The 17,322-nt window shown below is 42.8% G+C and overlaps 2 protein-coding genes across 6 annotated transcripts in view; one reads left to right on the top strand and one right to left on the bottom strand.

Annotated features, from left to right (window-relative positions):
• Positions 1 to 17,322, top strand: part of LOC143817033 (uncharacterized) — a 160,309-nt gene that overhangs the window by 41,259 nt on the left and 101,728 nt on the right. For all 5 annotated transcript variants that reach the window (XM_077298085.1, XM_077298083.1, XM_077298084.1 and 2 more), the window contains exons 3-6: positions 6,795 to 6,916; positions 12,723 to 12,763; positions 15,270 to 15,286; positions 17,272 to 17,318. In XM_077298085.1, coding sequence (XP_077154200.1) covers positions 6,795 to 6,916; positions 12,723 to 12,763; positions 15,270 to 15,286; positions 17,272 to 17,318 — 227 coding nt within the window. The remainder of the gene's footprint in view (positions 1 to 6,794; positions 6,917 to 12,722; positions 12,764 to 15,269; positions 15,287 to 17,271; positions 17,319 to 17,322) is intronic.
• On the bottom strand, positions 92 to 2,398 carry LOC143818520 (interleukin-1 receptor-associated kinase 1-like). Its single transcript, XM_077299804.1, is given in 2 exon segments — positions 92 to 2,088; positions 2,090 to 2,398. Coding segments are annotated over 2 exon segments (1,701 nt in total). The 5' UTR covers positions 2,374 to 2,398; the 3' UTR covers positions 92 to 671.

Below are 17,322 nucleotides of genomic sequence, written 5' to 3' on the forward strand. Positions count from 1 at the left end.
CTGGTACAGTAGGAGAGAGGACCCTGCCCGCGAAGGCTCACAATCTACAAGGGATGGGGATACTGATCTGAACATACTGTTCAGTATGGCAGATATTACATACGCTCAGTTTCCACACTGCACTGCAGTGTCAAATAGGTCACAGATTAAAAAGAAAAAAAATATATATATCTTTTAATTTTGGAAATGAAGAGGCAGAGATACTCTGCACTATGAAGACAGACTTGCAGACTCCATGGCGGAGCTTTACACTTCACCCCCGCCCTCCACCTTTCACTCCAGACTCGAAAATGATTAAAGATCAGCAGTGCAATGAATAACTGTAACAGACTGAAATTAAATAAAGGAGGACAAAACTAATAATTATGGCGATATAAAGCATAATACTATATAAACAAAACAATAAATAATATCGCTCTCCCAAAGTAAAAAGTTTCGCTTCACTCCCTTCAGCAAGACCCAGGCCGGCTTCACGGAAAGTCATTAGGAGCACGAATTTAACACTTCTAGGACAAGCCCGATGCGATATGAGCTTGAAATATTGAAAATTTCTGCACGACTTGCTGGCTGAGAACATCTCCAATGCTGAATCATTTGTTTGATAGAGCTCTTTTCTAGGTAAGCCGAGAGCTGTCATGCCGTAGTAAATCCAATATATTTTCACCAAGCGGCTAACTGGGAAAATCATCACTTTCTTCCGGGTATCCTCGACCCTTTGAATGGTAATCTGGACTTGTTCCAGAGTACAGCAGTTCTAGGCTATTTATTTTCCCCTGGTCATACAGCGCCAGCTGCTCCACAAGTCTCTGTTTGGCAGGATTCACGATGATCTGGTGATGTGGCATGGAGATAGCTGTATTGTGCAAACCTTGTGAGTCCCCGGATGCCAAGCTGCTGTTTCCTTGGATGCTACTACCTCGCCCAGCAGAAGTGTTAAGGTCTGAGGTTGCAAGCACAGTGCTCCGGCACTGCAGGGCTTTGGTGTGAGGTGAGGAGCGCAGCTCTTGTTGGTCCAGGATGTGACCACATGCAAGGTCTGGTGAAGCAGCAGCTAAGGACAAAACCGAGACACTGTCATCGCTCTCCTCGGGCAAGTTTGGAGTCCTCCGACTGGTCCTTAGACTTTCACATGAAGAAATACTGCAGAAATCGACCAATTTGTCATCATACTGTAAGGCACTGTGGCTGTAAGGTCGGACGCTGCCCAAAGCGGGAGCATCTATAGAAGTACCGTATGGAGTAAATTTGTCAGTGTTTTCCTGGGGGGCAAGTACTGAAGGCTGCAGACTGGAAAGAAGATCCAGCAATGGAGGAAAAGAATCCGGATTGTCGGAAAGAAAAGAGCTCTGTACATCACTGTGTTCTGTCTCCGAGGCGTGCAAAAGGAGGCTCTGCAATCTCGTTACTTCATTAAACACCTCCACCATGCCAGGGCGTTTCTTCTGTCGTCCTAAGCACCGACATGCTAAGAAACAAAGTTCTTGTGCGACCTCTGCGCTGCAGCGTCCTATCCGGAAGTCCAGATGATGCCGGCAGATGCGAGATGCGGATCTAAACAGCTTGTTTTCTGCATTTCTGATGCTGGTCGCTCCTTGTGGACTACTGCCCTCAGCCTCCTGATCGCTCTCCTCTTCGTTAACAATATCTTTCAGATATTTAGTGTGAGAACTGCTATCGTTATCTACAGCTTTTCTCCCAGTCAGTATTTCCAGTAAGACCACCCCAAAGCTGTAGGTGTCCAGTTCAAACGTAAGCTTTCCCAGTTTCACGTATTCATCCGGCAAGTACGCCAGCGTACCCCTCACCGTACTAGTCCTTGCTAAAGTGCGACTTTTCCCTGCATCGCATGCATATCGGCTGAAGCGGGCAAGTCCAAAGTCTCCTAACTTGGCAACCAAGGCCTGATCCAAAAGGATGTTTGAACTCTTGATGTCCCCATGGATGATGCTGGGTTTGAGGGTATGCAAAAACTGGTTGCCGCAAGCTGCGCCCTGCATGATGCTCAGACGTTGCTTCCAGGTCAGAATAGGAAAGCTGCCCTGGTGATGCAGCCTATCTTCCAGCGAGCCGTTGGGTAGATACAGATATGAGGCAGTATTCCTCCCCCTGCATACAATATCCAGCCAGGTCAATGATATTTGGGTGGCGAAGGCACGTCAGCTTTTCTATCTCCGTCTGGAAGCTCTTCTTTACTGTGCTCCATTCTAACTCCGCATCCTGCTTCAGCCGCTTAATGGCATACGCCGTGTTTCGGATGACTGCTTTATATACACAGCCAAATCCACCCTCTCCGATAAGGAAGGACTGGGAGAAGTTTCTCGTACCCTGGGTCACCTCTTGGAAATTCCACAATAAATGCTTTGAAGGCTCCATGGCGCCACCGGTGTCCAGGCATTCCTGAATATAGTATATAGCATATATAGCATATAGTGAACATCCTAAAATAATATGCCAAAAATGCAGTTTTTAATCTCGCAACCTCCAAAAAATGAAGTTAAAATTAAAAATGTGTTTAACCAGATCAAGACCAGCCCATTTTCCCCATTTCTGTGACCAGGCACTTTTTTTTTTTTCTTTTTTTCTTTTCTTTTTTTCATATATGCAGTTTAAAGAGTTGTAAAAATGTTGTAATTTGGATATTCAAATAATTCTATTCAGTAATTTTTTTTATATAATTCTGAACATGTGATCAGAGCTGTCCATCAGCCTTGTCCAATTAAAGCTCTGAACACAGCATTAAGACTGTTCTGGCATGAGGGTGAGTCGTTCTAGGCGCCCATCAGCGCTACCGTGACATGATCTCGGGGTGCTGATGAGTCGCTATAACAGCCAGTGGCGTGTTGAAGACCTCTGTGCCCATCTTCAGGTAGCTCCCTTAAAACCCAGAAAGATTATTGCTGCATCCAGAAAAGTCTGATATATAAAAATAATGAACCTAATCGTTAAACACTGTAAACAGAAAGAAAAAATTTAAAATGCCAAAAATGGTTGACACGATGCTGCAAAAAATGCTCTAAGAAGCGATCAAAATGTCATATCTATCCCAAAATGGTATCAATGAAAACATCACCCTCATTCAGCTGACCATGATAAAAGCTGATATGGGGTGCCATTTGTCACACCACCACCGATCAGGTATTGATTAGTAATGAGCGAATATACTCGTTACTCGAGATTTCCCGAGCACGCTCGGGGGTCCTCCGAGTATTTTTTTAGTGCTCGGAAATTTTAGTTTTTATTGCCGCAACTGAATGATTTACAGGTCCTTCTCAAAAAATTAGCATATAGTGTTACATTTCATTATTTACCATAATGTAATGATTACAATTAAACTTTCATATATTATAGATTCATTATCCACCAACTGAAATTTGTCAGGTCTTTTATTGTTTTAATACTGATGATTTTGGCCTACAACTCCTGATAACCCAAAAAACCTGTCTCAATAAATTAGCATATCAAGAAAAGGTTCTCTAAACGACCTATTACCCTAATCTTCTGAATCAACTAATTAACTCTAAACACATGCAAAAGATACCTGAGGCTTTTAAAAACTCCCTGCCTGGTTCATTACTCAAAACCCCCATCATGGGTAAGACTAGCGACCTGACAAATGTCAAGAAGGCCATCATTGACACCCTCAAGCAAGAGGGTAAGGCCATGTGCACACGTTCAGGATTGTTAGCGTTTTTTTCGCGTTTTTTCGCTATAAAAACGTGATAAAAACGCGAAAAAAAACGCTTACATAAGCCTCCTATTATTTACAGGGTATTCCGCATTTTTGGTGCAAATGTTGCGATTTTTTCCGCGAAAAAATCGCATAGCGGAAAAAAAAGCAACATGTTCATTAAAAATGCGGAATTGCAGGGATTCCGCACACCTAGGGGTCCATTGATCTGCTTACTTCCCGCACGGGGCTGTGCACACCATGCGGGAAGTAAGCAGATTATATGCGGTTGGTACCCAGGGTGGAGGAGAGGAGACTCTCCTCCACGCACTGGGCACCATATAAGTGGTCAAAAAATAAGAAATAAAATAATAAACAGTCCTATACTCACCCTCGATGTCTTGCCGCCTCCTCGCACGCTGCCGTTCGGTTTCTGTACCTGGTGTGCGCTGAAGGACCTCGCCGAATGACGTCACTGTCCTGTGATTGGTCGTGAGCGGTCATGTGACCGCTCACGTGACCGTGACGTCACGGGAGGTCCTGTGCGCACAGACCAGCTATACGGAACGGACGCCGGTGAGATGTCTGGGTGAGTATAAGCATTTTTTTATTTTTTTTATTATTTTTAAACATTCTATCTTTTACTATAGATGCTGCATCTATAGTAAAAAGTTGGTCACACTTGTCAAACGCTATGTTTGACAAGTGTGACCAACCTGTCAGTCAGTTTTCCAAGCGATGCTACAGATCGCAGGGAAAACTTTAGCATTCTGCAAGCTAATTACGCTTGCAGAATGCTAAAAAAACGCGAAAAAAACGGAAAAAAAACGCAAAAAAAAAAATGCGGATTTCTTGCAGAAAATTTCCGGTTTTCTTCAGGAATTTTCTGCAAGAAATCCGCAACGTGTGCACATACCCTAAGACCCAGAAAGAAATTTCTCAACAAATAGGCTGTTCCCAGAGTGCTGTATCAAGGCTCCTCAATGGTAAGTCTGTTGGAAGGAAACAATGTAGCAGAAAACGCTGTACAACGAGAAGAGGTGACCGGACCCTGAGGAAGATTGTGGAGAATGACCGATTCCAGACCTTGGGGAACCTGAGGAAGCAGTGGACTGAGTCTGGTGTGGAAACATCCAGAGCCACCGTGCACAGGCGTGTGCAGGAAATGGGCTACAGGTGCCGCATTCCCCAGGTAAAGCCACTTTTGAACCAGAAACAGCGGCAGAAGCGCCTGACCTGGGCTACAGAGAAGCAGCACTGGACTGTTGCTAAGTGGTCCCAAGTACTTTTTTCTGATGAAAGCAAATTTTGCATGTCATTCGGAAATCAAGGTGCAAGAGTCTGGAGGAAGACTGGGGAGAAGGACATGCCAAAATGCCTGAAGTCCAGTGTCAAGTACCCACAGTCAGTGATGGTGTGGGGTGCCATGTCAGCTGCTGGTGTTGTTCAGGAGATTTTGGAGCACTTCATGCTTCCATCGGCTGAAATGCTTTATGGAGATGAAGATTTCATTTTTCAGCACGACCTGGCACCTGCTCACAGTGCCAAAACCACTGGTAAATGGTTTACTGACCATGGTATTACTGTGCTCAATTGGCCTGCCAACTCTCCTGACCTGAACCCCATAGAGAATCTGTGGGATATTGTGAAGAGAAAGTTGAGAGACGCAAGACCCAACACTCTGGATGAGCTTAAGGCCGCTATTGAAGCATCCTGGGCCTCCATAACATCTCAGCAGTGTCACAGGCTGATTGCCTCCATGCCACGCCGCATTGAAGCAGTCATTTCTGCCAAAGGATTCCCGACCAAGTATTGAGTGCATAACTGAACATTATTATTTGATGGTTTTTTTGTTTGTTATTAAAAAACACTTTTATTTGATTGGACGGGTGAAATATGCTAATTTATTGAGACAGGTTTTTTGGGTTATCAGGAGTTGTAGGCCAAAATCATCAGTATTAAAACAATAAAAGACCTGACAAATTTCAGTTGGTGGATAATGAATCTATAATATATGAAAGTTTAATTGTAATCATTACATTATGGTAAATAATGAAATGTAACACTATATGCTAATTTTTTGAGAAGGACCTGTACATCTGTTAGCCAGCATAAGTACATGTGGGGATTCCCTAGCAACCAGGCAACCCCCACATGTACTTATGCTGGCTGACAGATGTAAATCATTCAGCTGCGGTGAGGAAAACTAAATCTCCCAGCACTAAAAAATACTCGGGAGGACACCCGAGCGTGCTTGGGAAATCTCGAGTAACGAGTATATTCGCTCATCACTAGTATTGATGTATAGTGTATAAAAGTACTGAGGACCCTTTTTGAAAAAAAAAAAAAAACCAAAAAAAAAAACCAAAAACTAAAACTGCTTATGCCATGTGTTAGAAAAGGTTGATGGTCAGAGGAAGGCAGAACTAACAACTGAAAAAGGAAAACTTGTACGACTTATACATTGGTAAGTGCCACAAAATCCTGTCTCTAGCACAATCTAAAAATACAGACTGAGAAACCTATCCTAAAGTTGGGGGTTGTGTTCTTTTTCTTCTGTGTTGCTGCATGCTTATGATTGGGTAACTCATATAGGGAAAAAAAAAATACACGCCCCCAATGAAAGCCAATACTACATTCCCATGATAGGGAAGTAGCAGTGCTTTGGATTCTAATCACGCAGGTAAATACTAATGTGTTCACTGAACCAGGCGGATTTAATGCATCCAGTACCTTCTATTGTGGAAATTGACATGCTGCGGCTCGTAAACCTGCACCGCGGGTGAGCTTACGCAGAGTCAAATAGAAGCACAATGGTCATGGGATTTCCAAAAGTCCCATCGACTGTGCTTGTATTGTACAGCGCTGCTATTCCTGATCGTGGGCACGTACCCGAACACCCACTTGGACTTAGCAAAAAGTTAACTCGTTAGGTCCTAAATACTTTGATTGCTAATATCATCGCAAATAAGAGGCAAAATTAAAAAAAAAACAATATGGTTTATTACACTCTGTAGTGAGTAATGCAACTTGTGTCCATTTCAGCTTGAAAAAATTGGCGGTTCCTCGTTAAGCTTTTTATTTGATTATTTTTTACTTTTTATAACACATAGGTTTTTATTTGCAGCGATGTTCTCATTGTAAGAAACGAGGAGCAACTGTCGGCTGTGACGTCAGATCTTGTAAGAAAAGTTATCACTATCCATGTCTAATAAGAGCTAAGGGCAGCCCCATTCCACATAAATTTATGTAAGTTACATTTTGTTTTGAACTACATGAGCATAACTACGTGTGTATATACAGTGGGGCGGCTACCGGTGCCTTTATTAATGCATGTCGATTCTGACAAATGTCTCTTAGGCTATGTGCACACGTTGCTGATCTGCAGTGTTTTTTCTGCGCGGAATTGCACCAAATTCGCAAATGGTAGCTCAAGCAATGTTAATCAATGGGAATCCAGAATTGGTGTGCACATGCTGAGGAAAATTCTGCACTGATTCGCAGCTTTTTATTTTCCGTAGCATGACGATTCTTTTAGCAGATCTACAGCGTTTCTGCACCCATTGACTTATAATGAGTCACGCAAATCTGCAGCTAAACTGCAGATGTAAACAGGTTTGCGGATTTGCGTGCCAAAATCTTTTTTTTCTGGGGTTTCCCTGTAAACTAGCCAGTAAAGGCTAGGCAAACATCTGTGAGCTGATATTAATAGCCTGGGAACCTTTATGGCTATTGGCTCCTTCCCAGAATATTAACACCAGCCCTCAGCCATCAGTTTTCCCTCTGCTGGTTATGAAAATTACGCGGGAGCCCACACAATTTTTGTTTGTTTTTTTTTAAATTAAACATACTGTACTGCATTTCACGCAGATTTCTGAGGGTACGTTCCCAGAGTCAGTAAACGCTGCGGGTTGGACGCTGCGTACATCCACCGCGTCCAACCTGCAGCCGCCAGATGTTGCAGCATAGTGGATGGGATTTCAAGAAATCCCATCTCCACTATGCGTGCATGGGCACCCGAGGTTTCCCTGCGGAGATGGACATGCGGCACATCTTTCCAGACCGCAGCATGGCTAGTTATCTTGCGGAGACGCTCACCATCCCATGTATAGGGTGACATGTGCTGCGTCCAAAGCACTGCCGATTACTGACCGTGGGGACGTAGCCAAATAACAGTTATTTTTTCGTTACAGCATATGTAGGTTAATTATGTTAATGCTCCTACATAGACTGGTGACTGTGTGTGTCTTAATTTAATTTTGTGTGTCTTTATTTAATTGTGTGTCTTTATTTAATACTAGCTGTACTACCCGGCTTCGCCCGGGTTAATGACTGCTGTTAGCAAAATAGAATGTGTTAACAAAAATTTATTCTGCACACAAAAACCACAAAACAAATAGATAGAAATGTAATTATTAAAAGGCAAAAACTAAGCAAATAGAAGCATTTCACAACATATATTAGCTTTGTTATACTGAGAATGTCTTTGTTGCCTATATTAACCAATCAGAGCTCAGGTTAATTAACTGTAGCAAAATAGAAGCTGAGCTGTGATTGGTTGCTATTGGCAGCCTGATAAATCCCCAGCCAACAGGAAGCCCTCCCCCCTGGCAGTATATATTAGCTCACACATACACATAATAGACAGGTCATGTGACTGACAGCTGCCGTATTTCCTATATGGTACATTTGTTGCTCTTGTAGTTTGCTTATTAATCAGATTTTTATTTTTGAAGGACAATACCAGACTTGTGTGTGTTTTAGGGCGAGTTTTATGTGTCAAGTTGTGTGTGTTGAGTTGCGTGTGGCGACATGCATGTAGCGACTTTTGTGAGATGAGTTTTGTGTGGCGACATGCGTGTAGCAACATTTTGTGTGTTGAGTTGCATGTGACAGGTTAGTGTAGCAAGTTGTGTGCAGCAAGATTTGTGCATGGCGAGTTTTGCGCGTGGCGAGTTTTATGTGTGGTGCATTTTGAGTATGTGCAAGTTTTGTGTGAGGCAACTTTTGCATGTGGTGCAACTTTTGTACATGTGGCAATTTTTCTGTGTGTGCAAGTTTTGCATGAGGTGAGTTTTCCATGAGGTGAGTTTTGCACGTGTGGCGAGTTTTGCGTGAGCCTAGTTTTGCATATGGCGAGTTTTGCATGTAGCGAGTTTTGAGTGGTGACTTTTGTGTTTCGACTTTTATGTGGCGAGGTTGGTGTGTGTGTGTGGTGAAATGTGTGCTGAGGGTGGTATATGTGTTCAAGCACGTGGTAGTGTGTGGCGCATTTTGTGTTTGTGTTCATATCCCCGTGTGTGGTGAGTATCCCATGTCGGGGCCCCACCTTAGCAACTGTACGGTATATACTCTTTGTCGCCATCGCTCTCATTCTTTAAGTCCTCATTGTTCACATCTGGCAGCTGTCAATTTTCCTCCAACACTTTTCCCTTCACTTTTTCCCCATTATGTAGATAGGAGCAAAATTGTTTGGTGAATTGGAACGCGCGGGGTTAAAATTTCACCTCACAACATAGCCTATGACGCTCTCGGGGTCCAGACGTGTGACTGTGCAAAATTTTGTGGCTGTAGCTGCGACGGTACAGATGCCAATCCCGGACATACACACATACATACATACACACATTCAGCTTTATATATTAGATATACCTGTATGTAATCTCCTGTATATAGTATATACCTGTGTGTCATCTCACCTATATATAGTATATATCTGTGTGTCATCTCCTGTATATAGTATATACCTGTATGTCATCTCCTCCTATACATAGCATATACCTGTGTCATCTCCTCCTGTATATACTATATACCTGTAGGTAATCTGCTCCTGTATATAGTATATACCTGTGTGTCATCTCCTCCTGTATATAGTATATACCTGTATGTCATCTCCTCCTGTATGTAGTATGTACCTGTATGTCATCTCCTCCTCTATATAGTATATACCTGTGTGTCATCTCTCCTGTATATAGTATATATCTGTGTGTCATCTCCTCCTGTATATAGTATATACCTGTGTGTCATCTCCCCTGTAAATAGTATATACCTGTGTGTCATCTCCTGTATATAGTATATAGCTGTATGCCATCTCCTCCTGTATTAGCCCTCGTTCACACGTTATTTGGTCAGTATTTTTACCTCAGTATTTGTAAGCTAAAATGGCAGCCTGATAAATCCCCAGCCAACAGTAAGCCCACCCCCTGGCAGTATATATTAGCTCACACATACACATAATAGACTGGTCATGTGACTGACAGCTGCCGGATTCCTATATGGTACATTTGTTGCTCTTGTAGTTTGTCTGCTTATTAATCAGATTTTTATTTTTGAAGGATACCAGACTTGTGTGTGTTTTAGGGCGAGTTTCGTGTGTCAAGTTGTGTGTGTTGAGTTGCGTGTGGCGACATGCATGTAGGGACTTTTGTGAGATGAGTTTTGTGTGGCGACATGCGTGTAGCAACTTTTTGTGTGTCGAGTTGCATGTGACAGGTTAGTGTAGCAAGTTGTGTGCAGCAAGTTTTGCGCATGGCGAGTTTTGCGCGTGGCGAGTTTTATGTGTGGTGCCTTTTGAGTATGTGCAAGTTTTGTGTGAGGCAACTTTTGCATGTGTTGCAACTTTTGTGCATGTGGCAATTTTTCTGCGTGTGGCAATTTTTCTGCGTGTGCAAGTTTTGCGTGTGGCGAGTTTTGCACGTGTGGCGAGTTTTGCATGTGGAGAGTTTTGCGCGTGGCGAGTTTTGAGCGGCGACTTTTGTGTTTCTACTTTTATGTGGCGAGGTTGGTGTATGTGTGGTGAAATGTGCACTGAGGGTGGTATATGTGTTCGAGCACGTGGTAGTGTGTGGCGCATTTTGTGTGTGTGTTCATATCCCCGTGGTGGTGTGATTATCCCATGTTGGGGCCCCACCTTAGCAACTGTACAGTATATACTCTTTGGTGCCATCGCTGTCATTCTTTAAGTCCCCCTTGTTCACATCTGGCAGCTGTTAATTTGCCTCCAACACTTTTCCTTTCATTTTTTCCCCATTATGTAGATAGGGGCAAAATTGTTTGGTGACTTGGAAAGCGCGGGGTTAAAATTTCACCTCACAATATAGCTTTGACGCTCTCAGGGTCCAGACGTGTGACTGTGCAAAATTTTGTGCCTGTAGCTGCGACGCCTCCAACACTTTTCCTTTCACTTTTTCCCCATTATGTAGATAGGGGCAAAATTGTTTGGTGAATTGGAAAGCGCGGGGTTAAAATTTCACCTCACAACATAGCCTATGACGCTCTCGGGGTCCAGACGTGTGACTGTGCAAAATTTTGTGGCTGTAGCTGCTACGGTTCAGATGCCAATCCCGGACATACATACATACACACACACACACATTCAGCTTTATATATTAGATTAATGAGGGTATCTGGCTGAAGAGGTTGAACAAGGAAATTACCTCACAGTTTTTATTTTTTTTTAATAATATATATTTAGCTTAGAAATCTGCGCGGAATTTCAATTACGTTTTCTGCCAATAGAGGCAGAATCCGCACAGAATTATACACAAGCCAATCTGCAGCGTGCGCACATAGCCTTATAATCTCTCTCAACTTCTAAATATTCATAGACAATCACTGTAGATGGTCAAAATTGTCATGTCAGAGCTTCAGGTTTGGTAAAAAAAAAATGGCATGTAAGGTACAGAAAATTGCTGTGTCTCAGTGCAATTGCTCAATGGGCTGGCAATGAAATGATCACTGTCATTTAAAAAAAATCAGTGAAAACCAATAGTACAACCCGAATATAGGAAACTTTGTAATATATCTTTTCAGAGAAACATGCCGCTTTCTCTACTCACGAGCCACTTCTCTCCCCCTAGCCTTATGAACTCTATATCCATTCTGAAAAACTGCTTAAATCTGTTTTGGTCAATTCAGGAGGGACTGCCAGCAGAGTGAGGTGTCAGGTTATGCCCTTTATCACATTTTATGGGGAAGGGAGGTGGAAGGAGAAGTGAGGGGCCGTCAGAGCAATGAGAGACCAGGCAGACGCAGGCAGATCATGCTGGTGCTTCTACAAATTTATTTCACTTTAGTGCTGGATTCACAGCTACTCAGCTCAGTACAGCTGTATAATATCCTCCATGCTGCTGCCTAAGTGCTACAGAGAAAGTAGGAATTTCTCTCTGTAAGTTCTGTGTATGGGAAGGATTTTAACAGCTAATCTACACTCTCTTGCTCAGAGAGAATTAAAAAATTTGAACTGGAGCTTGCAGAAAGGAAAACTGATCTTGATTTATTCAGTATTGAGCATGAGTGCCATGCACAGAAATCCCCACAGTTACAGGCAGCATCATCTGCTGTCAGTGAGGTTTTTAATGGAGTCAATCTTCAAGATGATATTGCCAGGCTCATGTTTCTTGTGCTACTGTGAGCAACCATGGCCTGCAGCGTCTCCGGCCTTGTCTCCCATTGAGCACATCTGTCACGTTATTGTTTGTGCACAGGGAGCTGCCAACAGCGGATCTTGATGATTTTTGTGCCCAAATGCTTTGTGTGGCAGAACATTCCTCAAACAAACATTAATAATAGCAGCTAAGGCGTGTAAGTGCAGTAATTTCTGCATGGGACTCGCATACTCCATACTGAATAAATCAAGATGTTTAGAAAACTTTGTTTCCATTTTTTATCATTTATATGTCACTAACATATCTATCATCCGGTGTTTTCCATAATTCCACAACTTTTCCTTTTGGTGTGGCACTTTCAGTCTTTAGCCGTGTGTGTCACCAACCTTTGAGCAGAGCTGGCCCTGTAGGGATCTATATTGCACGGCCTTATTAAAAGTGAGTTCAAGCTAAAAAGGGCTCCAGCTTCCAGATCCAATTGCCGGTAATATTGTGATTTTGTTATTAATTGATTAAAAAGATATAAAATTAAAATGGGGAGACCTCTGTGAAACCATTTCGAACAACAAACGTTCACAGGTCCGTCTCGGCTCTTAAAGGTAAACTGACTCTAATAAATGTCAAAGCTCATTGCTCTAAATTACACTTAATATAATTGTGTTTTACAGTGTACATTGTGATAAGCACAAAAATTTGTCAGAGGCTAAGGGTAAGTCTTTTTCTTCCGGCTTCTTTTCTAATGTGTTATTGTCTGTACCTGATATTTATTGGGTGTCTTCACACTATATTCAGCGCTTATATCAGAGAAATGTCCTGAATTATATTGTAGACATAGAGCCCTGATGTATGCAACTGCATCCGCCATAGGCTGCCTTGTAATAAAAAAGTGTATACCCCACGGGCTGCACAAATAGTGGCATTAAAGAGAATTTTCCGGCTTTTGTCACCTAATATGAGGGCAGCATAAAAGGGGGAGAGAGACTCTGATTCCAGCAATGTGTCACTTACAGAACTACTTGTTGAAGTTTTGATAAACTCCTGCTGATAAAATGGTGATTTTATCACTAGAGGACTAGAAAATCTGATACAATGTAGTCCTCTATATTCATAAGCTGTGTATAACCCCGCCCCCACCACGGATTTGCAATTTTCTGCCTACGCACAGTGTACACAGACAGCTGTCAATCTGTGGTGTGGCGGGGTTATTCATGGCACAGCATTCAGAGAACTGGTAGATGTACAGCAGAGAAGACAGGGATTTTATTAAAATAATAGCAAGTAGCCCAGTAAGTGACACATCACTGGAGTTAGGGTCTCTGCTCTAACATAATGCTGCTCTCAGGTGGGGTAGCAAAAACGTGTTCCCCAATTCCTTTTAATGTTCTGCTCATTCGTTGGTGGGCAGCTTGGATATTTACACAATCTTTCATAAAAAATGTCGTTGTCTCAGTATAGCTGCAGTCAAAGTGAAATAAGAGCCGAAATTCGCCAAATAACTATGAAATTGTATCCTATTGACAATTCTGTATCATTGAGTCATTGTGAGGTGTCCCAGCTGTCTTAGAAGGCGTGGCTCACTTTTTTTTTTTTTTAAACGAGTGAGCGATCAATAACCCCTTCAAGGAAACTTGCAATCACAAAATGTTCCATTGTTTTAAATCAGTTTTTTATGTTAAATGTTTAGGTGCATTGGGTGACTTTTCAGCAGTCTCATTATCATCACAGGTAGGCTTACAATGAAAAGATAACACCGGATCTACCATTCAAAACTGGTGGTCACAGCTCACTTCCTCCCCCTATCTTCATAACATCCTTTGCCCATATCAGAGCATGCCCAGAACATAGGGGCAGAGACCGTCTCTTGCTGCTAATGTGCCAGTGGCTGCCGACAAGAATAGTAAGTATGAGTTTAGCACTGGCCTTAAAGGGAATCAGTCACCCCCAAAATCGTATATGAGCTGCGGCCACCGGCATCAGGGGCTTATCTACAGCATTCTGTAATGCTGTAGATAAGCCCCCGATGTAACCTGAAAGATGAGAAATAAAAGTTATATTATACTCATCCAGAGGCGGTCCTGGTGCGGTCTGGTCCGGGGCCTCCCATCTTTTTATGATGACCTCCTCTTCTTATCTTCACGCTGCGGCTCAGGCGTACATTGTCTGTCCTGTTGAGGGCAGCGTAAAGTACTGCAGTGCGCAGGCACCGGGCCTCTCTGACCTTTCCCAGCGCTTGCGCACTGCAGTACTTTGCTCTGCCCTCAACAGGCCAGACAAAGTACGCCGGAGCCGGAGCCGCGGCAGGAAGAGGACGTCATCGTATGAAGATAGGAGGCGCTGGACCGGACCGTGACGCCCACCAGACCAGGACCGCCCCTGGGTGAGTATCATATAATCTTTATTTCTTACCTTTCAGGTTACATCGGGGGCTTATCCACAGCATTACAGAATGCTGTAGATAAGCCCCTGATGCCGGTGGGCTTAGCTCATATACGGTTTGGGGGTGACAGACTCCCTTTAAAGAGAACCTGTAAGGTAAAGCTACCGCCATAACTGTGATTCTGACGCTTGCTGTGAAGGAATCCGATCTGCTGGTAAATAATCCCACTGTGAGGGGCCGCCCCTGTCACCTTAGTGCAACCTGTCTGCTGCTCCGTTTTTTGTTTACAGCGGTAAAGAAGTGATGTCCCATCTACCTCACATGACTGCTGCAGCCAATCACTGACCTCAGAGGTGATGCCGAGGTAGAAAGTGCAAGACTGCTTGGGCCATTGATTGGCTGCAACTATCAACTCTGCAAATGGACAACCCCATTAAATTGTGGCTATCCAGCATTGTCTTGTCTTTTGAAGCTTTTAGACCTCAATAATTTTACTTATAGGTTTTATAGGGTTATTATCGTCTTGTTAGAATAGGTAAAATTGCAAAGTTTCTTGTATGTACAGCATTGGAGCAGCCTGCGCCGCAGAGACAAAGCCACTTCTGGGGAGCTTTCTGTTCAGGCCAGTGGCACAAACCTGCCGTCAGCCCGAACTTATATTCTTTAGCAGTGCACAGCCCCCCTTGGCAAGTAGGAAGCCTGGAGGCAGAGGAGCAGCGTGCTTCTGAGGAACGATCAGAAGACAACCTCTATAAATAATTATTCATGAATCCTTCACTCTCTTTTTGTCACATACCTGGTTGAGTTCTGACCACAGTGTTGTGTTTCTATTTTCCAGACTCCGGGCGCCTACAGGTAAAGTATTTGGATCATTCTAGCTATTACCTTTCATGAACCAACTTTTTTGTGTTTTGTTTTTTTTTTTTTTTAAAGAGAAAATGTGCTTGCTTTTAATAACTTCACTTCCAAATTAAAGGGATTGTACAGAAGGATTTTTTTTTTAAATATATGCACCTCACTTATCCTCTCCCCCATGGCAATGCCTTAAATAATATGGGGAAATCTGATCTTTGTTTTAGGAAATTCAAGGCAAAAAGTACAAATGTAGTATTAGAAAGGCCACATGCTTGTACAATGCAGGATGTGCTGTAAATGTTTTCATAAGAATTTGGGGAAGTTATGAAATGTCCTATAAATGTCTGTTCTGTTCCTGATCTGAGGATCTCGGCTGTTAGTAGAGATGAATCTGTGCTGCACTTTATGTACATGCTCAGTAGTGACCAGAGCTGTGCAGTAGTAGTCAAGATAAATCTGTGCTGCACTTTATGTATATGCTCAGTAGTGAGGCAGTGCTGTGGAGCCGGAGTCAGGGAAATTGAGTAGTCGGAATCAGAGTTGTCGGTGGTTTGGCTTACTGACTCCACTCTCAATTTTTTTGAGATCAGTGCATGATTACTAGAAAAGCTTATCTCTAGGTTTTTTTTAAACTCATTTAATTAATTCACTTTTTTTAAAAAATCTGTTTTCTGACCCCAATTCATCAAGCTTCATGCAGCAGAATTTTGATGTAAAACTGCTTGAAATGTAGCAACATGTTTCCACAAGTCAAAATTGTGTGCAAATTTTGCAACTCTTGCCATTTTATTTCACCAGTCCCACTGAGTTGCATCATCTTTTTGAAAAGTTCTCTAAATTTCCCATAGAGTTGTATTCGCGCCGGATTGTGCCTGAAGGACATGCGTTTCATCCGATTTGTGCCGGATCCGTCCCTTCAGGCTTTTTTGCCGGACACAAAAAACGTCTACTGCGACGTGTTTTTTCTGTGCGGTGAAAAAGTCCCTCTCCCCCTCTCCCTCTCTCCCTGACACAAGATAGGCTTTTACAGTTTTTTTTGTTTCTCTCTCATATCCAAACTTCATGCCACATTGAGTAAGATGTACCGTAGTTACTTGAAATAATGTGATCTATGGCAATTTCGGGTTTTATACCCTTCTTCATTCATAGCTGAGTCACTATTTACTGTGTTGCCCACAACTCGGACAACCCCTACTCAATTCTTATGTTTACCCCCAGTAAATTAATAACACTTATACTCCCCTCTGGTACCGCTGTCGCCGTTCCAGCAGTGTTGGCACTGATCCCAGTGATCGCGTGACATTATATCGTGCGATCTCTGCTGCTAATCGTTGCTGGCTCGACTTCCTGCCTTCGGGGAAATCAAGACCTCCGGAGGAGATGATGGCTGCTCTCTCACTTCCTCTGGATGTATGTGATACGTCTGAAGGTGGGGAGAGTGAAGCCAGCACTGACTGGCCACAGGGGTTGTGTGACATAACAATGTCACGCGATCCCAGGGAGAACCAGTACAGACACCGCTGGAATCGGAGGTGAGTGTGTTATTTTACTGGGGGCAAATATATGGATTGGGAAGGGGTTGTCCAAGTAGTGGAGAACCCATTGAAGGACTGTATTTTTGTGTCCTGTGAAACCTTTCAATCAGTATTGGTTCATGTGTGTTTGTTTTTCCGATCCATCTCCAGAGGGCTGTCACGGCACTGCATATTTCTAGCTCTCTTACTTTATTACCTATTTATGCTTACTTATAACGGGTGGGATTTGATACCAGGACCCCAGAGCTGCAAAGCAACTTAATTTTTCTTCCCATGCAGCCTCTTGTCAGAACTGTGTGTGACCAAAAGCTCAAGCCTTACTGATGCCATAACTGTTGTTGCTAATTGACCTTCATAGACTTCTATAGTAAGCTAATATGGGTTGGTTGTTAATATGAATGTGTTTTATCTAAAAATGTATTCACATTTTTTTTATTTTTTTTTTGTTAGAGAACCAAAAAGAGAAAAAAACTGCAGAAAGCTACTAGGAAACTAAGGTAA

Source organism: Ranitomeya variabilis, chromosome 3, assembly GCF_051348905.1.
Source record: "Ranitomeya variabilis isolate aRanVar5 chromosome 3, aRanVar5.hap1, whole genome shotgun sequence".
NCBI classification, from domain to species: domain Eukaryota; kingdom Metazoa; phylum Chordata; class Amphibia; order Anura; family Dendrobatidae; genus Ranitomeya; species Ranitomeya variabilis.